This window comes from Arctopsyche grandis, chromosome 11 (assembly GCF_051622035.1).
Source record: "Arctopsyche grandis isolate Sample6627 chromosome 11, ASM5162203v2, whole genome shotgun sequence".
Lineage (NCBI taxonomy): Eukaryota > Metazoa > Arthropoda > Insecta > Trichoptera > Hydropsychidae > Arctopsyche > Arctopsyche grandis.
Window position 1 is genome coordinate 11,817,314 of NC_135365.1, and position 24,596 is coordinate 11,841,909.

The 24,596-nt window shown below is 32.2% G+C and overlaps 1 protein-coding gene across 1 annotated transcript in view; it reads right to left on the reverse strand.

Annotated features, from left to right (window-relative positions):
* The window catches only part of LOC143919452 (T-box protein 12-like), a 67,160-nt gene extending 58,875 nt beyond the window's left edge, over positions 1–8,285 (reverse strand). The window contains exon 1 of the mRNA XM_077441771.1: positions 8,000–8,285. Coding sequence (XP_077297897.1) covers positions 8,000–8,022 — 23 coding nt within the window. The 5' untranslated portion in view covers positions 8,023–8,285. The remainder of the gene's footprint in view (positions 1–7,999) is intronic.
* Positions 8,286–24,596: the final 16,311 nt, after the last annotated feature.

Below are 24,596 nucleotides of genomic sequence, written 5' to 3' on the forward strand. Positions count from 1 at the left end.
AGTGTAATGTATAATATGTATGTAAAAATGCGGCACCCAACCGGCTAAACTTGGTGTTTTCTTTTTATTTCATTTTTTCATGGCAAGCTATGGGTTATTTATGTGAGACATACACATCTGAGGCACATGTGTGGCATAGTGATTTAATTGGTGGCGAATCTGACAGCACTTGATCAATCACGACTGTAGAGCGAGCGTCGATGGCCGACAGTATAACTGCCATTTTGTCAAAAAATTTAGAAGGATTTTTTTTCATACTTATTATGAACTGTGCGAGTAATAGATGACTTTTGGTGTATTTATCAATTTTCGAAACGCATATTTTTAATATATGTAGTACTAACTTTTTTTGTAGTGAGTGATTTTTTAAATTCGATTGTATTTCTTTGAATTTTATATTTAGATTAGATATCCATATGTATGTAGTCATTTAAACGAAACAGTTTGAAGAAGCTTTGGTAGCATTAAATTGATAAACTCGTGTTTTCAGCCGCTAATGACGCTGTACGATGCGCTGATGCCATCTTTCATGGCGTCATCACAACTTCCAATTTCGTCTCGACGCCAAATCATTATATTCTCCTTGCAAACGTTCGCTATTTATTATACTTTCTTATGCCGTCACAGTATATACATAGTAATCAATTTTAATTTCCTTGCGACGAAACTTTGACGGAAATGCTCATTTTGGACATCAAAAAGCCTAAATTGACCATTTACCAACTATCAACAGTTTTTCAGAGTACGGATGTACAGTACATCCTTACGGATGCTCGTAACCGTTATAATATATTAAATAATTTAAAAAAATGTTATGTGAAAATGACACGGCAATATATCGAGGAACTTAAGCTTTATAAGCTTCATAAGCATAGAAAGCATACTAAAAAAAGTTTTAAAGTAACTATAATTTAAAAATATTATTAATATTGAAAAAAAAACCACAAATATATACCTTAAGTTGCGGATTGACTGATTTAACATAAGTGAGAATTGTTTAAAAATACGTATATGTACATATAATATGTATGTTGAAAATAATAATTTGGGCAATAATTATTGTAATATTGTAACACTTCAAATTTAACATTTTACAAATCAAATTTATGATTAAATCACTTAAAAATTTAAATTAAACAATGCATTCTTTAAAAATTCATTTTTTATGATTTTATCTCATAAAGTTTACGATGATTCCGAATATTTGATATGTAAATGTGACCTTTAGTATTAAGACCCAATAAATACATTTTCATAATTTTGAACTAATTTTGTGTTTAAGTTTAGGGGTCTTACATGTAAATAGCTTAGGGCCTCACTACGTCTAAATCTGGCTCTGTTTACTAGCAAGAAATTTTGAATTTTTTAATTAAAATTGTATTAATTCAATATTATATTTAATAAAATCAAATATTGCGTGAAACAAGCCACGTATCAACTAGGTACATATTTTTATATATTTTCCATCTATATGTTGAAGGATTGTTAACCTGTTCAAAGATGAAAATTCAAATCCTCTCAATGAACTATTCAGCTATCTAACATTTCATTAAAATGATCAGTAAGTAGACAGACCCATAATAAATATGAATTAAAAATGTTTCAGGCGTATTATAGTAGAATCACATTGATTCGTTATACTCTCGGATGTGTAATTAATCTAGGCTTTTCAGACGAAAATTTTGATTTCAAATTATTAGAGGACTTATTTCAAATTTCAATCCACAAATATACACATTTCGCTCGCTCATTCGTCGCATTTCCACTATCGTAAACACAAAACACATGAATCAAGTTCAACCGACAAACAGCACACGAATGAATTGTCGCGCACACGACTGCGTACATTCAAATGAACGTGTACGCTTTCCATGAAAATGCATTTAGTTACACGCGAATCTACCGACCTTTTTTCAACAATACGAACAAAGAAAACCCCAGCAATAATTTCGCATCAATCCAAAATCGCACTGGAGCCAGAGAAGGGCGTGGGGGGGGGGGGGGGAGATCGTGTGCTCTCGCAATCGCATGTCGCGTTCATATTAAGGCTTTTATTTATGGGGTATCGTTGAGAAGAGCGAGCCAAACCACCATGTGATTTGTTCGATTCTCATATTACGTTGGCGGGTTCCAATTAGCCTCATTAGGCAATTAGCCTCGTCGGATTGACGAGCGACCGTGGCGAATGCGACAAAACTTTACGACCGTCAACTCAATATCCGGATAACGAGGCGATGCTATCGCTATCTCGTAGTACATACACACACACACAAGCATGCTTAAATACCTGGATGTGCATTGTGATCCAGATCTGAGATAGCGAACAAATGTGCGGCGATGAGCTCTGATGTTGGACTCGCGTGGTACTGAATTGATGGCGATGCTCTCGTTTGACTTTCTCGCGGATGACATGTGTCATCCCAAAGACAATGTGTGGTCTTTGGTAATAATCGTCGTGTTGAAATTCAGTAAATAGCATTTTGAAGGGTTTAGTATAGCTTGGTGTTGAATTGGAGACTGCGACTTTTCTTTGTGGATTCATACAGCGATTGCATCTTTACACAAAGCTACATATAACTCAATCAACGCTTTTCTAAGATCAAAAAGACGAGGAATAATTCAATGATATTAAGATTTCATTGTCAAAGACAAGCCAAGGACTTGAGATATACATATATAGCTTTGAATCCATGCATGGCACGATTTGAGCATAGCATCCATCCTAGGACATTAGAAAATGTGCGGTCAACGGTCAGCATCCACGACGACACACGTAAACAAACAATATAGCACATAAGAGCTCAGCCAGGTTGGCGCTTTCAGAACATTAGCATGGCGGCGAAGCTAATGGGTGAGTCGACTACTAGAACCTGCCCCTTACTACTACTATACAGACCTATAATATATGTATGTATATATGTGTACTTACGAGTGCAGCGGTTGCACAATCGATGCAGTTGATATATGTACGTACCAGTATACTTAATATCCGTAATACTGTAGATAGGTAACACTGCAAGCGAAGCGAAAATCTTACATAAAACTTTATCTATATCTGTAGCTGATACATATGTACCTTTAATCATAACGGAAACGTGCATAGCTGCATCGTATAAATGCCTTGTTTAACTACAATAATTTAAGTGCTTGATACCTGAAAGAACGCAAGGAAGACCACAGCGGACACGGATGGATGAAATCAGAAAAATGTGTGGAATGAGAGGAATTGAAGCGTGTTGCAGAAGCTTTCATCCATTAGTGGATAGCGAATGACTGTAAATGATACCTAGACTATGCTCAATATTGTTTTAGGCCTAAGATCAAAGTTAAATTCAAAGAATTTAAATGTATGAAATAACCATATGAAAATTTATATGATATATATCAATACTCTTGATATGTATAGACATATTTATAAAGAATGGATCCAGGGGAGATCCCATGTTTGGAAATGAAATTTCGGCGGGTGGATAATTTTAAGAAGCTTCCATATTTTTGTATGCATTTTAATATATTATATTTTTATCCCATATTATTCTTTCAACTTCCATTTTGTAGATAAATAAAGTATTTATTGTATTTATTAATTTATTTTTTCAAAATATCACCTCTCCCTTGAAAATTTTATGAACCCGTCTCTGTATCTAAGATAGCTTATAAATAATGTATGTAATTTCATACATGGCAAATATGATGTAAGGATTGAATTGGCTGTTTTATCAAAAAGTTTAATTTTTCATGACTTTCAAATAAATTTTAGTTTAAGTTCCATAATAGTATATATATTTTTTAAATATTTAGAAAGTAAAAAAATCAATTCTAATAATTCCCTAAAAAACGTTTACAAAGTAGACTGTTTTGTATTAAAGTTTAGATTTACAGTGTTTCCGCAAAACGTGTTTCATTAAAAAGTTTCATACTCAAACTAGCTTTATCTCAAATACTGTAAGTATTACACTAATGCAGTTCCGCTTAAGATTTTGTTTGAGCAAAGAGTTCTGTATTAAAAAACATATCTAAACACAAATTATACACACTTCCATCTTGATGCACACACGCGCATCAAGATATGAATGCATAATGCACTTGTTACATTGCAACAACTCTAATTTGACGACGGACTAAGAACACAACACACACAAAGCGAGCAAGACCATCTGCTGAAAAAGCATACGCACGTAATAACAACCACAAAAATAATTTATCACCGAGGCGTTTCGCCTCGACAGAAATAGATCGCGAGCATGCAAATATGATACACACTATAATATATACACAAAGGGTAGGATAGAGTGGGAGATTTGCAGTACACATCCTCCCCAATCCAAATTCCCTAAATGGTTGTTTTGCGATCGAACCTGTTATTGTTTGTCGTGCGCCAGACACACAAGTGCATGTAAAACAATCTGCGCAAAACGACAAAGCCGTGGAGCGCATATACACCACCCCATGTGTTTACCCAGCGGCCGCCCCATCAATTTGGAGCGAGGGTTGGTGGGGTGGGTGGGAGGGTGGGTGGCGGGAGACACATTTCATTATGTTAATCTGGCCGTTTAAAATGGCCTTAATGCCCGCTGCACCATCCATTTTCGGCGGCCGACAGATAATGTCATAACGCCCGCCCGCCCGCATATTTGAACAAATTAGACACGGATTAGTGATAATCCGTTTTGTATTGAATATGTGGACTGTTGGCTGCTTCTTTGCCGCATATTATACGTGCAATATGTATGTGAATATGCGAGACGAGGATTTGCAAACATCGCCTAGAGTTCGGTTTGTATTCCATCGTACAGAGATTCGAACAAATATTTTATAGTCCAAAGATATGTACAAACATTCAAATACGAATTCAAAGGCCGCTTTAAGGGTGAAAGAATTCGACCCTTAAAGTCCTCAATATGAGGTCACCACCTTCCCAACTAAATTTTAGAATATAATTAAAATTTAATTGTATGACAGCCATCCCGAAAAGATGCGTGGTTAATAAATCTACAGTATTATATGTAACAGTAATTAATAACTGGTCTTAGGCGGTCGATGGATGCTTTTCAAATAACAATAGACTATTCCATTAGTGTTTAAAGCAAGAGAGTAAAAAGCATAGTTTTTCTAAGAAATTGACAATAATGAATCATTTTTTGTGGCAAAAGCATCCATCGAACGCCGATCTTTGGCCAACATTTACAGCCATTCGCCATCCACTGTTTAGTGAACGTCTCTTCAACACGAGCTTCCATTTGTCTCTGTTTTGTGCATACTCTCATTCATCTCATTCCACACATTTCATCTATCCATCTTGTGGCATTCTCTTGAGCACCAACCGAGCACTTCTTCTGTCCATCTATCGTCCATTCTACTAGCTTCGTGACCCATCCATTTGCCAATGTAAATTATTCAAATGGTGTTTCAAAATATGTATAAGACCTTTACAAATATGTGCATATATATTAATAAATGAATAAGTAGGAAAATAATTAAGGTTTTTGAAATTTTTTTTATCGAAAATATATATTTAGTAATATTTTATCGAAAGGTTATTTTAAATGATAAATTTTCATCAAATGTTTAAAGTATATAAATACTATTCTATACCTATGTATGTATATAATGAAACCACAAAACGAAATATACAAAAAAGGTGTAAGTTAATTTAATAAAATAAATAAAAAAGGTACATTCAATGTTCAACTAAAAAATTTTTTCTTGTTCATTTTTATAACGCTCAAATTACATTTTCAAGGTCGCCACAATATGTAAAAAAAACTGTTTTAAGGATTTCTTTAAATTCAAGAGTATAAGAATTTCTATAGAATATAAAATTCAATATCTTTATGTAAATAAAAATTTTCTTACAAATATGTATTACGCATATTTGATATATACATATACATAATTATTACACCAATTACTATTGTTTTTGTTTCAAATAAAATAATTATACACCGAGAATTATTTATATTTTTTCACTACGCGATACAATAAAGCTCAAGAATTTGATACCGCTATTACGCGCGAGATTACACCGATCTTTGATCACAACAGTAATAATTGGCGGAAACTGTCGACGTGAAAATAAAAAAAAACAATGAATCTACACTTTCAAACAGATACGATTTACATTTCGCTTTGAATTTTAACGCTGTAAACACGTTATTAAGACGTTATTTCGCGAACGCCGAGAATAATTTGCATGAGCGAATTCACTCATTCGAGTGCAGCGTTTTATTTCCATTTTTTTCCTCATACACATACAACAATTGAAATCGCACTATTCGTATTAATTTAGACGTTTCGACGTAATCAGCATCGGACGGCAACAACACCTAGGCGTACCTAATAAATGTGAGAATTTCGAATCTCGACGGGAAATAAGAAGAGGAGGAGGAGTAGCGGATAACGATCGACGATTCGACACGTTGTTGTGTTTTAAAACCGCGTGATTTTATAATCTCTGTGATAAATAAGCTTTGGCTAACACACACTACGGCGGAAAAAAAGTTCATTACAAAAGAGAAAAAGATAAGCTTGATTTATATGGCAAAACGTTGAGCGATTTTCCATGGGCATGGGTGAAGCGAATCGTTCGTGGGGCAACCGGGGAGCTTCCCCATGCTATAAAACGACGATTACAAAACTGTGGGCCGCGACACGTATAAATAGGTTCTCAAAAATATAATTGCATACAAATAAATAATACATATATATTTAATTTAAATTTAATATATCAATTCGCTTTTCAAATATCTTAGTAAATAAATGGACGACTACAAAGACCAGCAATTTAAAACAAATACATATGTTAACTAGCATATTATTACTTCAATTTGTTATATTAATTATATTTAAAAAAATGCTGTGCATAAAAATCTTCTTGCTATTTAATTTATATGTAAATCAATTGTTCTAATCAATGAAATTATGTGATTGCATAAATTCGTGCCCGTTTAGTTCTAAGAAACTATAATGAAAATCGGGCATCAACTTATGCAATAAACCAATCTATATTACAATAATCGTTATATTAAAAGATAATAACTAAAATCAAAGCGTCTTCTGTTATTTATTTTACTTCATCTATATATAAAAATGGTACTTATGAAGTATTATATTTTTGATGCAAAGAAAAAGGTATGATTAATGTGATCAAACTGCAAAGTTGGATTTGTACTACAAAATAATAGTATCAATAATGGTATTTATTTCTTTTGTTTATATTATTGGCCATTGGTTGCTTAACTATTGTCTGTTTCACGAAATACTTAAAACAATAAGCGGCTTACTGACCGTTCTTTTTTATTTACTTACATATGTGTATACATATATATAATATTCAATTATCACAAAATATTCTTTAAATTATTGACCATTTAAAAAAAAAACTAACTGTTTACATATTTCGTTCCATTATTTACTTAAAAAATGTTAGTTTATAAAGAAAATTATAATACATTGCAATTGATTATATTAGCATCAAACTATCATATCACCGAAATTTGACTATTTATTTTGGAAGGAAGTTGTTTTGAAGTTGCCTGATTTGAAATTATAAATTTTAAGTACTTCTACGGCCAGTTTTGTAGTAGAGAGTGTGTCGCGAGTGATGTTTAGGAAGCGCAGTAATATTAAATCTGAGTACACACATACACAAAACGAGCGCTAATAACAGAACGAGATCGTGATAGACTAAATTTTGATATTAATCGTGCGCGTTAAATTTAATTTATACGGCGCAAGATCGAAAAAAGCCTCCAATGACGACCGTTAAAGTGTCACAGGAGAAATTTTTACAGCGCACTCACTTAAAGTCGTAAACGTTTTAAGAAGTGTTGCAATTTTTCGCAGCGCGCAGAATTCGGCTCCGACAATGCAATTTGCTTTTGATTGATCGTCGATTGTTGCCGATCGGCGGCTGGACTCATTGTCGAGCCGGATAATAAGATTCCAGTAGCACTTGATTTACGATTGTTATATAGTTAAAGTTGAGCATTTCTCTCACCTGCCAGTCTTGGTGATGATCATTTCGGTGCCTAGGTCGTTGAACTTGTCCCATAGATCTTTGGTCTCTAGGTGACAGTGCACGTGTCTAAGCTCCTCGCAATTGCATCGCTCTAATAAGCGGGGATCTCTGGGCGCCACAGGTGGGGAACCAGTGGCTCTGGAGCCTCCAGCTTCGGACGTAGACGAAACGTCTACGGGCGATTCTCGCCCTTCTTCTGAACCAGTCACCGTTATAGGAGGTGATGGTGATCCGCTTGCTACTGAACATGAAGTCGTTTCGCCGAATTTTTCTGAAATTAAAACAAAATCAATGTTGAATTTATATGCACTTTTAAACCATTTTATTACAAAAACATAAATTTTTCAATGAAATACATATGTATGTTTAAGACTTGAGTCATTTTGAATTGTTAACTGTGTGTAATATGAGCTTTTGATCATTAAGGTCAAAATAAGTATAAAATTATTCAGTAATACTAACTTTTTATTACTCAAGAAAGTATCTAGGCATGAGTATAAAATAAATGAATTATTCCACATTCAAAAGAAACGACAGCTCGTTTAATACTAAAGTAAATAATTCATTGTGTTATTATCGTTGCATGTAAAGTCAATGTCAAATGCCACGGAACGATGAGAAATCGTCAATTTATTATAGAACTGTTGCGATTGCATTTTGCCATTGAAGTGATGCATTATAAATCGAAAGCGAGTTGGAAACGAAACAACAAAAAAAACAAAAAAACAACAGAATTGGTAAAATACACGTCGTTACTTTGAAAAGTTCCAGACAAAACGTGTCAGCTCAAAAATAGCTTCTGCCAATTTACTGACAGTTAAACGAGCTCAAAAATACAGGGGTGCATTTTTATGACAGCTTCGTGGTATTCGCGGATTGATTTTTTTTTTTTTTGAAAACGAATACGATATATAATATATGTAAATTTCAGTTAAATGCAATAACAATATGTCAAACTTCTAAAACGAGCTGAACTGTAAGCTTTTACGTTTTTGTTTTAAATTATGACAGTATTATATCGGATTACAACTTTTATACTGAACGCCTACTTGGACAATAGTATTAGGCACATCAAAATAAAATAAAATATTATAATTCACCTAATGGTAATATTATAAATATGTACATATATATTATAGAATAGAAACTAAGATTATAGCATCAAGTTTATAAATCGACAGTACGATTTATGAATCGCGAAAAATCGTTAAGTTTAAATAGTCTTTGAACAATAATTTATAAAACAATAAAAAATAACTTCATTTTGGATTAACTGTTTTCATAATAGTTCATTGTGCCAAAATTTGTGGAAATATTGAAAAAATACGATTCATATTATTTACACGTCACATTGATTTAAATTTGCTCCAAAAAATACAACCCTGATTTCAAGACCATAAAAAAGTTCGCGTGTCTTCCACACCAGACAGTGAGTGAATCACATGTGGAGCTACTGCCTAAAGATATCAGCTCCCCACTTATTGTGTTCGTGAAAAATAAATACATCCTTTGTTCGTATGTCAAGGATTTTTCCATCGCGTTCATCATGACATGTGTGATGTTTAGTTTAATCATGGTATAAGTCCAGTGTCAAAAAGGTGTATAAGCGAGTGATGACAATGATAAACAAAATATGAAGAAAATTCTCATTGAAGCTACATACCTACATATTATATTAGAAAGTAATTATTATCTGTCTTTTTTTCATTCACTTTTAGATGGATCGTTTTTCATTTGTGCTGTTTAATTTTATCATTCATATTCTACACATTCTTTGGCACATCCTTTCTATCTCATATCATATTAGGTAGATGTAAAAAAAATTCTCTGTGTATCAATATATAATATGGAAATAATTTTGCCTAATAGAATTAGCCTATAAAACTATTATTTTGTCATCCACAATTTCTTGAATCTTTTCGGAACAATATAAAAGCAAAATGATAATCGTAAACATTTTTATAATATGTACTTTTGTTGTTGTTGTTTGTCGTTTATGTTTTTATATTATCCAGAAAAGGATAATGAAGTTATTCGAATAAAAAAATATTAAAAAAGCATATAATAAGCAAAACTATAACCGCGGAAAATATTAAAGAAAATTCAATAACAACTTCATGATTGTATTCTGATTTTTATACAAATTTTACCTGTGAGCCTGTATTTATTTGGTCAATAAATAATGAATGTTCGCAGTTATATTATCGGTCAGTGAGTGCTTGACTATTGTTTATTTTGTCAAAAAATACTTAAAACAATATGGAGTTTACTTATCGTTTATTTTTATCTAAATATAATACTTTTATATAATTTCGAAAAAGACTATGTATGTAGCTATTGTTGGTTCGTAGAAAAACATAAGAATATTCAAATAAATTTAAATAACATAAAACTATTCAAATAAATTTAATAAAATGATTACTTTTAGATTGGCCATGTTTAAGCGGTTTATATTACAAATTCCGAGCGAAGCCGGGTAAAAACACTATATAATATAAAATACTATTACCAAATAGTTACTGACCATTTAAATTGTTATATTAATTTCCGTACCCTTTAAAATTTAATAGACTTAAATTCAAATTATTGACAGCAAATTTTAATACTTTTCAGTAATGTACGAAATTATTAAAAAAAAATAATCTGTATATAATCATAATTGCATTGCAAAAAATTTGTATAATTGTATCTTTATTTTCCCTATAAGTTGAAACATTTTTATTCTGTTTTAACCATCTACTTTATAAATACTATCTTGCGGCTTACACTGCACTCTGTTTATAATACGCAGTGAAAAGCGGACACGATGTACCAATTTTCCATCACGTCCACAGCGCTCAGTGAACACCCACAATGGACAGAGCGAATTTCCCGCATTTTCCACCTCGCGAAACGTACTATTATATTTCGCGCATTGCGGTCGACGCTACACAGATATAAACTACACACAAAGATGTATTAAATATAAAGAGGAGAGAGAGAGAGAGAGAGCTTTGGTGAAAAACGTCCGAGCTTTTGAGCCGGTCCTCTTAGGCGGGTCCGGACTGGGCATGAATATTTGATACGGGCGCTAAGTGCGGCCAGCCGAGGTGTTAAGCTCCGGTCACCGGCTCTCGCTCCGGCTAATGTTCCCAGCTTCCGGTTGGGGGGACCGCCCCCCACCCCCCGTCGATTTATGGAGCCCGACGAGGTGAGCTTCCGCCCTCCGATCCCCTCCCCCCGTCGAAAACCAGGTGCAAACTCTGGTGGGGATTTTAAGCTCGACGCTCGAAGCTCGGTTCGGTTGTGTGTTTAAAAGCCAGCCTGAAACCTTTGGACGGCCCTGTTCGCGAATTATTGCAATGGACGCCGTGTTAAATGTTCCCCGTGCTAATGTGGATGCAGCGTCTAATTGTTGTCGATTAGGCGAACCCTTTGCTGGTGCCGTTGGAATTGTCTTTTGGGAAATTTCGACCGCTTTCGATAAATTGGCTTTTTTTAGTTCAGGGCAAGCGGGTATAAACAAGCGTTCGCTTAAGGAACTTAAAAATATCTTTGTAAGCTAGTTTCATAAATATTTTATACAAGCTTAGTCGAGAAATGAAAGGTGATAAACCTATTAAAGAAAATAAACAAACCACTCTTATTGATACACAATTTTAAATAGTTTTTTGTATAAACAAAAAATATGTATATATATATATATATATGTATTTACTACTTTTATTTAAAATTATTTAGTAAAAGAGTAGACGTGAAAAACGATGTTTAAATGAAAATTGATGATGAAACTGAGATGCGCCAATACTAGCGTTTGAGGTACACGTGACAAAGTTTCAGGTTTATTTTCATACCTTAGCAATACAAAAAAAACATCCCGTGTGAGATTTTTTTAATACAAAACCATTCCATTTATATGATGAGGTAAATTGAAAAAAATAAACTAGTATAGCGGTGATTAAATTAAAATATAACTTTTGAAAATTGGTAAAATTTACGATTTTTACAAACTTTAATTGACTGACGTCAATTAAATAAGGATTGCAATTAGTGCAAATAAGGATTTTAGAATTTTATACTGTACAGAACATCTTATCCAATTCAAGCTGTTTTCAAATTCCAAAATTCACTGTTTTCAACTACCCTAATGTATGCACATACATATTTTCTCGAAATACTCTTTAAAGTAAAGAATAAAATAATAAATAAAGAAATATATTTTAATAAAAAAACATTCACATGAAAAGGTATTCAAATCAAATTTTTTGTATTTAAGAAGGTGTTTAAATAACGACATTTTAATTAAGTAAAAATTTAACTATCTAAATATGTAGGTACTACAGCTTTAAGCTCAAGACAATTTCATTTTTGGCATAAACTTCTATAATAGGAATATACAATGTTGAAAATTACAATGCAATGGATACATAAAGTTGCAACTATCACAATATTGATTTGAGATAATTCTATCAGCCAAAACTACGTTCAATAATCATGGAATATATCCAACGAATATTTTTAATTAACATATTATTACTGCATTTAAAATGGTAGACGATTTGAATTGATAACAATAAACTATTCTATCGACCAGTTTTCAACACTGTTGCACTTTAAGTTTCGCAAAGCCATCACACCAAACACTAATTCAAATCGAATTCGCTGCCAAACGACATCAAAAACGGCCAATACTTAATTAAATAATTATTTATTCGACGACTCACAATAATTCACGAGGCTCCGAGACTCAGCGGGTGTTCCCCGAACACCGTAGGCGTGTATTTATTTAACATACACACAATATAAATACGAAGCAGTTGGGAAACGACTGATTAATGCGTCACATATCGTTTCACGCTTAAACGGTTGCCAAAATGTCACCGGTCGGTCTCGTCGTCCACAATGTAAAAATAATAAATAATAAAAAAAAAATGGAAACATACATGGGAATCCGACGTAAACTTTCTCGATTTTGTATTATATTAATTAATTAACGAAGGAAGTCGGCTAAATGGTGGTTTCGTTGAAACTTTTTATGCGGACGTAAAAAGTCACTCTTCTCGGCTATAAAAATATAATTAATTCAGGCGAAAAATTGTGTACGCGACCACAAAAGTGCGATCTAATCGTTTATCTGTCCGGTCGATCTACGGACTAACCACTTTCCAGTGTTCCTCCTGCATGACCACCACTTCCTCTCTACACCCAGATAATATCTGAAGAGTGTGCCTATATAATATCATAAACGAAAATATGGCATTCCTTGAATGTGTACGATTTCGACTGTTCGTAAGACATTACACACTACATAACTCAATGTGTTGTGTTTTTTTTTGTTTTTGCGGGGTTGGAAGTCGGTCGTTCGAATCGAATGTATAATTAAAACTGCCATGTAAACTAACAGCTTAATCATTTTGATTAAATAATCATGGAATATGAAGAAAAATTTGTGATATTTTAAAATATTTTTTTAGCTCTGACTTACTAGTTCTATTGATAATATATTATATTATAAGTGAAATTATTTATATTTTAACGATTTTCTAATAAATCTAAATTATAATTCATAATGTTTCTTTCCTAAATAAAAAAATTAGGAATTGTTGGTTGAATTATTCTAAAAATCCTTGAAATGAGCGGCATAGCCGATGGACCCAAAGGGTATGTCAATTATAATAACACAAATATATATATATATATATATATATATATATATATATATATATAAAATATGATAAAAATAAAAAAGAAAAACTACAAAAACCCATCAGTTTTTAGGAAATCATCAAGTTTATTTTTAAAGAGGTGTAGGTTACTAAAAGTTACTAAATCATTTGGTTCTACATATTATTTGGTTCGACTATTTCAAATTTCAACCACTCTATTTGAAAAATAAGATTCTTTGATTTTATTTTTGTAAGAAATATCTATTTGGTGTTTTTGCTAGGATGTTTATTTTGAATTCTAGTGGTTATTTATAATTTTGTAAACTTCGATTAGATCCCCTTTCATTTTTCTCGTCTATAATGTGGATAGATTCATTGTTTTCAATCTCATATCGTATGAGAGTGATTTATTTTCGAAATGCACTTTTGAAACTCTCCTGTGAACCCTTTCCTTTTTAAATGTATCAAATAAAGTTTATTGTAATATTGTGCTTAAGCCTTATGTCAAGTGTATTTGGATAATCTGATTATTAAAATTTACATGTATTATATGCATCAAATATATTCCTATCCATTAAGTTTGTTTGTAAATCATATCCTTACAATTATTAATTATCTTTTGATTTTTATATAAGGTTACAAAATATTTTTATATATAATTCATTTTTAATATGAATTATACATGTACAATATAAAAATAGTTTTTTTGTTGATCACTATAAATTTGACATTTAAAGTTTCTGAAATAATTTAATACATTTTGAAATTTATTTCAATATAATCCTCATTGATTTTATAACATAATCAATCAATTCATGTTGCGAAAATGCAAGTTATAAATATGAACTAGAAACTTTTTTCGACATATTATGTATATATTAAATCTCGATAGCTAAACTATTACTGATTTATTTAAAATTAAATTAACAACCTGTTGTAATACAATTATTAGAAAAAACATATCTCCGTATACTAATGAGCTTTTATCAAATCTATGATAATATATACAACGCAAATTAAATGCAGTATTTTTTACTATTAGAATAATATGTCGTAACGTTTTAAATTTGCATCTGATGAAATAATTATGCAAAAGATTAGGTGTAACAGGACTCAATTTAGAGTAGTAGGTTTATAAAATCGAATCATAAATCTAATACGTAATTAAAATATATTATAATTAAATATCAAGACGTATATAAAAAGCCCCTAGTATACTATGTATGTACATATATACAATTTTCATAGGTATATTGTTTGGGGAAATCGATATTTTAATTAATTTTCAAATGATATAATGTAAATTAACCGTAAAATTTTCGAACACAGTAGCGGACGTGCTGGCAGTTATTGTTTTTCGGTCTGTTGAAGAATTAACAGGCACAAAAGGCGGCTCGCCAACGCGGCATTTGCATAATTTGGACACATTTTAAAATCCAGCGGCGGCGCGCCGATTCGAAATTAATCGTTTCGTCGGTGAATAATAAATACAATTATTTCGGTCGGCGCAATAATTTCGATTCGGCTAATCCTGCTCCGGATTAGAGCCGGAAAGTCCGGACTTTGGTTCGGAAACGACGATTTTTTGCGGCGTCTCTCTTCGCCACGTTGACAGCGTCCGGACGACCGGTTTTAACCGGACGCGTCTCTCTCTAGATTTTTGCCAACTGGAAATTTATCAGATCCGTCGTTAATGTTCATTTTTTTTTCATATATTTGATTTGGAAAATTCGTCACGGAAAATATTTATTGCGCGCAACGCAACGTGCGGAATCTAAGCCGAGTAATAAATTTCATATAATATATTGCTTTACTTTATAATTTAGATATTTTGATATTCGTGTTCTTCTACTCTTTGATTCACATTATTATATAGGTAGAGGTACCTACTCTTCCTACTGTTCTTGGTGATTTATTGCACAATTTCTTTCGTGAGCTGAAATGTTTTTAATTTCCGTTCTGCGGTATTATATATATTTTTTAATTGGAACACACGTTTTGAAATGCAAAATAGCGCAAGTAACAAAATGTGATACCAATATTTAATGCTAATTTAAATCAAACTCAGCTTGTACTAAAGCAATCGTTACATTTGTACGCTAAATACGACCAAAACGATATGAACAATATTTCCCATGTCTATTTTTTTTTAATTACTATTTATATGAATATTTTAATCAAAACGTACATATATAAAATGTTCATATAAGTTTTATGGCAATTAAAAAAAGCATCCTTTTTAAGGTATTAATTTAATATACTTAGGTGTCCATATATATTAATTAATATATTTCATTCAACTAGAACACCCTACGAATGTTTTCATAATACATGTACATATATAATTCACAAACCAATAATCATTTGAGAAATATATACACCTACACCTTTCATTGTTCTTTAATTTCACAGTTGTAATCTTTGCAGGAAGGTAAGTACTTGAAAATAATTTTATTTCAAAAATATATTTTCATATTTTCAATAAACAATCAATACATTTTATATTGTTTCAAATTACAACGTAGATTTTTATTATAAACACATTCAATATCTCAATTTATGTACCGTCGTAATGGAATTTTTTACTCTTATTATATATGTAAGGCAACTGAATCAAATCACAGAAAAGAAATTGAAAATTTCATCACCTTTTTTCACAAATGATATCACATACCAATTCTAAAATTATTACATTGTAAAAGATCGTATTGCGTATTAAACTCTTTACACTCTAAGTAAACAAATTCATAACAAGTCAAAATCAAAAGAATTAAAAATTAATATAGAGAATTTTCTTCAATGAAAACTTTAGCAGTAAAAATCACGCTGATCACTAGATAACTTAAGAACAAACCAACAGCATCTATTCCTAAATCTCATCCAATATTCCGAGACTTCATTTAAACATACGTATACATATGTATCTACATAGCTTTTACAGAATTTAAACCAATTATTTTTCTATTTATGTAACTACTGTGTATTCACATTTGAACAAAATTAATAGAACACAAACACTACAATAAATATATTTACAATAATAAATTAACTTCTAGCTCGTTGATTATATATTTTCATCATTGAAACATCAAAGAGAGAACGCCGTATCATGAACGCAATCCACAGACAAAATACAACATTTACAGATTGATCTAAAACACTTCAATGAAGGATGCTAAACAAAAACAGCTCCACAATCTTGAAAAGATTTTTAACAATTTTTTTGTCGATATAATTTTAATCAATTTTTACTGTTTATTATTTCTATCTTAAAATCATCACAAACTACCTTCAAATATAATCTTAATATCATATTTAAATGTTTTTTTAATACACATTAATATCAATTTACATTTTATTAAAAAAATATCTATGTAAACAAATATACGAGCGGAAGTTGACACTTTTCTGCATTTCGAGAAATATCTCGCAAAACAATAAATATAATATTTTGCATTTTACAATATTTAAAAATACTGGTGGCCTGTAATACGTTTACTCTGCTTTTTCGAGCTTTTGGACATATCGAATCAAAATAAGTGATAAAAATTTGCGAATTAAGTCAAACAGATATAGTTTTTTTTGGAACTGAAAATTGGACTTTCAAATATAACGGCTCATATTATTTTGAAAAATATTAAATGATTTCTTATATATATATGTACATATGTATATATATGTAGACAAATAAAATTGATCATTTGATTTAAAAAAAAACCAATAAAAATTATAGGTTGTTAGACGTAACTATCAGTCACTTTATGTGAGTAAAATGACATCTGTAAAAATTTTAAAAAGGTTTTTAAGCTTTTTTTATTAGTTTGTACACTAACATTAAAATTGTAACATATACATACATACATACATACAACTTATAAATACTAAAAAAAATATATAAAATGGAAAATGATCAATAGATCTACCATACATATTAGTATTTACATATATAGTAAATATTAGAATAGACGTATTTGTATGTATGTAAGTATTGTTGGTTGGGAACTGTTGGGAAAGTTTCTATGACGACGATTCGATATTTTTTTTTTCGATTCAAATAAATTTAATAAAAAAAAAACAAATGAATATTTACTATTAGATTCGCCATATTTAAGCTGTTTATATTACAAACACTGAGCGAATCCGGGTAAAACAACTAGTATAATATAATTTATAAACAATAAAAAGCGAATCAAAATCAAATTCAAATGTACAACATATGCATTTGCGAATTAATTATATTATATACTAGTGCTTTTACCCGGTTTCGCTCGACATTTCTAATATAAACAGCTTAATTAAACATGGCAAAACAATCTAATAGTAAAAATTCATTTATTTTTTTATTATTAAATTTATTTGAATCAAAGAGTATTAAAAAGATATCGTCGCCATAGAAATTTTGATTTGTTTTCGATGTTCCCAACAAACTTTATATACATATATACATAGTTACAAATTATTTTTTCAAATTATATATTAGATATGTATCAGTATCAGTGGCGTGCGGTGAAATTCTTTTTCTTTTTCAGGAACAGGTTGTTCCCCCTGTATCCTGCTCGCGCACATTTACTAACGCTGTACGACGAAAAGAGAGAGAATTTCACCGCATGTATATGTATGTACATATCAATCGAAAAAAGTTTTATAATTGTACAAAGCCCAATCATGACAATGAATTATGAACTTGTCACCATGGCCCGCAGACGAGCCTCAATTCGGTTAAAAATTTACAGCTGAAATTAGACCTACCGTAGTGGTCATCATCCCTCGGCCTCCGAGCATGTCTATCCCGTCTCGCCATGATGGCGGCAATGGAAAAGTCGGTGGCAGCCGGCCTCAACGAACGGCACTCCTCGGCCATCGGCGGGCCACCACCAGCACGGCACCAGCGAGGCTCGCCCTGCAACAACATCAATGCCACGATCGCACTTCACCAAAACCGTCATACACAAACGAATTTTTAATTGAAAATTTTCAATGGAGAAAACAGCGCGCTATTGACGACACATGTCATCACGCGAGAGCACGCCTAGTCCGACACGGCATCGACATATTCAACGGAAACACTATATTTATTATTATTATGGTTCGCGGCGTGTTTTTGTTGGGGGGTCGGGTTGGTGGGTGGGTGTGTGTGTGTGTGTGTTACGGCGTGTTCGAGTGTTGCGGCCGGTGCGCCGCTTTCCGCGTCTTTCGAGTCAATGGGTGTGCGGCGGACGACACGCAAACCACGTGGTCTGTTTCCCCCACTCCGACGTAGGCGGTCACCGTTTCTTAGCGCAAGCCCAGCCTTCGACCCGCCCACGTGCCCACCGACGCTCCCCATTGGTCGGCTGTGAACCGCTCAGCCGCTGCACCGCTGTGAGTATTGTTTGCATTCGGTGCCAAGTGCATTGCATTCCGTGCGGTGCGATGCGATGCGATGCGAGATCGACTCCCTCTTTCCCGCCCCACTCTCTTATTTTTCTCTTATGATAATGTGCAGGCGATTTATTGTTTTTTTATGACTTTCCCCTCATTGTGTGTGTGTGTGTGTGTGTGTGGAGCGTAATAAGATTTGTCAATTTATTTTACATATGCAAGTGAGTGCACTTGATAGTAAAAAGTGAATTATTAAAAATCATATTGTACGCTGCAGTGTTCGCCAAGTGAGCTGTTTATATTTTGAGTTACTATTGAGACACTTACTATTACAATTCAGAGGACTTTTTATCTCTTGTTCGATCGTTTTCACACTTTGCCATATTGCTCATTTTGGTCATCAATATATGTACATCGTCTGCCATTTCGATGGTGCAAAAATATCGCGTTTGACAACGAAAATGTGTTTGACGTTTATTCAACGTTTGTTTAGACTATTCTACTATTATTTTGGACGTAGTTTATATTTTGGGTGTGAACCTTTTTATTACAAACCTCCTTTACGTTTCACTTACTATTACAATTCAGAGGACTTATCCGATCGTTTTCACACCATATTGCTCATTTTGGTGATCAATATACGTAAATGTATCGTCTGCCATTACGATGGTGCAAAAATATCGCGTTTGAAAACGCTTCCACGAAAATATGTTTGACGTTTATCCAGCGTTTGTTTAGACTATTCTCACTATTCTACTATTATTTTGGACGTAGTTTATATTTTGGGTGTGATCCTTTTTACATTCCATTGCATTTCACATGGCTTTCGTGTTAGTGGTCATTTTTTATTACAAACCTCCTTTGCGTTTCACTTACTATTACAATTCAGATGACTTTTTATCTCTTATCCGATCGTTTTCACACTTTGCCATATGGCTCATTTTGGTCATCAATATATGTACATCGTCTGCCATTTCGATGGTGCAAAAATATCGCGTTTGAAAACGAAAATGTGTTTGACGTTTATTCAACGTTTGTTTAGACTATTCTCACTATTCTACTATTATTTTGGACGTAGTTTATATTTTGGGTGTGAACCTTTTTACTACAAACCTCCTTTACGTTTCACTTACTATTACAATTCAGAGGACTTATCCGATCGTTTTCACACCATATTGCTCATTTTGGTGATCAATATACGTAAATGTATCGTCTGCCATTACGATGGTGCAAAATTATCGCGTTTGAAAACGCTTCCACGAAAATGTGTTTGACGTTTAATCAACGTTTGTTTGGACTATTCTCACTATTCTACTATTATTTTGGACGTAGTTTATATTTTGGGTGTGAACCTTTTTACATACCTCCATTGCATTTCACATGGCTTTCGTGTTAGTGGTCATTTTTTATTACAAACCTCCTCCTTACCTCGTTTCACTTACTATTACAATTCAGAGGAATTTTTATCTCTTATCCGTTCGTTTTCACACTTTGCCATATTGCTCATTTTGGTCATCAATATACATCGTCTGCCATTACGATGGTGCAAAAATATCGCGTTTGAAAACGCTTCCACGAAAATGTGTTTGACGTTTATTCAACGTTTGTTTGGACTATTCTCACTACTATTATTACTACTATTATTGTGGACGTAGTTTATATTTTGGGTGTGAACCTTTTTATTACAAACCTCCTTTACGTTTCACTTACTATTACGTTTCACTTACTATTACAATTCAGAGGACTTTATATCTCATCTCCGTTCTTTTTCACACTTTGCCATATTGCTCATTTTGGTTATCAATATACGTAAATGTATCGTCTGCCATTACGATGGTGCAAAAATATCGCGTTTGAAAACGCTTCCACGAAAATGTGTTTGACGTTTATCCAGCGTTTGTTTAGACTATTCTCACTATTCTACTATTCTTTCGGACGTAGTTTATATTTTGGGTGTGAACCTTTTTACAAACCTCCTTTACGTTTCACTTACTATTACAATTCAGAGGACTTATCCGATCGTTTTCACACCATATTGCTCATTTTGGTGATCAATATACGTAAATGTATCTTCTGCCATTACGATGGTGCAAAAATATCGCGTTTGAAAACGCTTCCACGAAAATATGTTTGACGTTTATCCAGCGTTTGTTTAGACTATTCTCACTTTTCACCATGTCAGATTTCAATTGTTTAAACGCCTATAACTTTTTATTTTTTCATTCTATATTTTTTTCGACTTATAAACGACGAATACTAGTCTAGAAATTGATATTGTTCTCGCATCTTTTGAAAGGAAAAACTGTTATGACTAGAGGTAGGACCTGAGGCGTGCCGTTCATTATTAATTGTTCACTGTGCTTTGTTCAATTTTATGAAGAACCTTTTTTTTGCACTCTAGCTTTATACATAGACCCAAAACGCCTTGATTCCTGGAAAAAGCACGCTTCCGGTCCGCCCTTTAGTTATGACTAGTCTTCGACGGTGGAGCGTGCTTTTTCCAGGAAAGAGGGCATTTTGGGGTTATTTTCCAGGAAACAGGGCAAACTACAAAGCTAGAGAGCAAAAAAAAATGGTTCACCATAAAAATGGTCAATGGTGCGCAGGATCGCGCCGGCCTATGGTTATGACTAAAGCCCGGACCCAGAAGGTGCCGCGTATTGTTCAAATGTTGTAAATGCATTGTTAAAGGTTTGCCGAACCTTTTTTACAAAGGATTTACAACAATGGAACAATGAGCGGCACCTTGGCTATCCTACCTCTAGTTATGACTAAAGATAGGCGGTCGGTTTCTATTTGGACAAAAAATTGGGTTCAGTATTGTCAATTTCTATTATGAACCTTTTTTTCTCTCTCTAGCTTTGTAGGACGATAGTAATAAACCCTCTTTCCTGGGAAATAGAACCCGAGTCTGGTAATGATTCAATAGGATAATCCTAGAAAAATTAACTTCGCCCAAATATAGCTCTCGTGGCAATCAGTGGTATAGGTACTATCAATTTTACATAAAATGTTGATATCGCCATTCACCCTTTTTCTATTCTCGATGCTTGTTTGTGTCCAATGGCCATTTAATTGCATAGTCTGAATTGTTCGATTGAGTTTCTTTTGTAATGTTTTATAATTTTTAATATATTAAAAAACCGTTCAACACTCATCACCGTTATAAGCAGAGATCGGCGGAGAAGTTGCTTTTGTCCACAAAAATTGGTTCAAAAATTGGTCAATTGCTATTGTCCTGTAAAGCAAGAGAGCAAACAATAGCAACGTGTCCGCGATTTCTGGTTTTAAGCAGACATCGGCGGCCGGGATTCTTGAATGTAAAATTAAATAATTCTGGCCGCCGATCTCTGATTATAAGAAAGGTATAAAATCATTTTTTATAATATAAAATCATACATATATTTAAATGACAATGTATGTATGTATATAAAATTCACTTTCTAACAGGGCTGTGGAGTCGCTTTAAAATTTACAGACTCCGACTCTGACTTTATCCTATGATTCGACTCCAACTTGAACGATTTTAGTGATATGGAATTTTCTTGTCAACTTATAAAATTGTTAGTAATAAAAATAATAGATAAAAATAAGGAATTAAAAAAATAACTAACAATCGACGTGAAACTCAATTTATTAAATCATTGGTAATGTTTAAGTAAAAAATAAGTACATACATTCATAGTGTTTGTATTTTTTTCATACATAAACAAATACATTTTATAAACAAAATGAGAATAAAAAAAAGTATGAGACGGAGGGAACAATCAGTTTTGACCACAACACATCAAATTAAGTACAATTTAATGATTTTATTTATATCTTACATTAAAATACATGATTTTTATGAAGATATTATTAAATTTCAATTTATAAGTGGATTTATTTCAATAAAATTGGAGACAAAGTTGACGCACGCCGTAATACTATTAATCGAAGAATACAATAAAAAGAAGTCAGATTCGGTTGATTTTTTACGAATCCGAAGCAAATTAGTATTTTGTATTTACATATGTATATAGAAGTATGTATGTATATAGAAGTGTATTACTCGAGTCATTTTTTATTAATTTTGATATTTTTAAATTTTACGGTAAATTATATTGAGTGCATAGAAATTTGTGCCCCTTTTTAAGCTACGCCACTGACTTTGTCAAAGGATAGGAAATTTGGAAAAAAAAGTGATCAGTGTAACAAAAAGATAACTGAATAATATATTGAGAGTTGTTTTTTTTCAGTCTTTATAATTATTTACATACGTTTAATCATATAAGTTCAGATTCAAAAAAATGGTATAGATAATGCGTAGGTAAAGAGAAAATAGATAAATTTTAAAATAAGCTACAGAAAAGCTAACTACTGGAATATCTATGTAAATATGTATATTTTTACATTCGCATACGTCAACGTTGATCTTTGTCAAAATAATGCAAACATAATGTGCAAAATCTTAATATAATGAAAACGCCAATTTTAAATTGGCTATTTTTTTGTAGTTATGTATATTTTAAATATATGTAGGTATGTATATGATTTGTGCATAAACGTCTTATTTTTTGGTTTGATTTGTGGAGCAACAAGAGACTGAGGAAAAAGGTACGTGACCCGAAAAGTCAAGAAGTGGAACCGTTTTTTGCAATCGGAAACTGGTATTAATAATAGGAATTGATTCAGGATCTTATAGGAACATTTTTGTAAGCAGTAATAAAAAAGTCCTTTGCTGTTTATTTTTATTGGCAATTTTGATGTAGGTATCTAACACAGATCTTTTGACGGGAGAAATGCTGATTGCGATCCAGATTAACAGGAGTTGTGGTATAAAGTGAGCAATACAATCAATAAAATCCTGTCACGAACAAGATGTTTTGATGATTCTCAAGAATGATCGCGAATACAAAAATGGAAAAGATCACTCACCCCGAGCTAATTATCGAACTTAAATATTGTCGCTTTTCTTATTACCTACCTCTCTGAAGATACGTAAACGAGAACTCAAAAAATTATCTGGCCAAATGGTGGAGTTGAAAAGAATTACAAAACTTCAAAAGACCGTTTAAAAATAGAATACAAGAAAACGTCAACATTATCTTTTCGAAAAATCAGTGTGACGAAAGAAGCCTTTTATAAATATAGATATTATTGCTATAAATTATAATCCGAAAAATATTTTTCTTTAGATTTATTGAACGGAATTGATACAGGTGGAACTTTCGTAATTAGTACCGTGAATGATTTGATTACCTCTATTAACTAGACCTTTTTACATTACATATAAATATTATATAATGCGTATAACATAATTTCACAGTCTATTATATTAGTTACAATTTTTCGATTGGTCATAATTGGTGAAATATAATTATGATGCTATTAAATATAATTTTAACATATAAATGCCCGTTTTTATTTAAGCACATTTGAATGAATTAAATAACGTAACTTATAAACGAATTCATATAGAAATGTGTGGTGTTTTTTTATGAAATACATGTATATATATATACGTGTATCAAAAAATAAATATTTTTAATCTGCAAAGGAACTTCATTGACTGTAAATAAATTAAATTC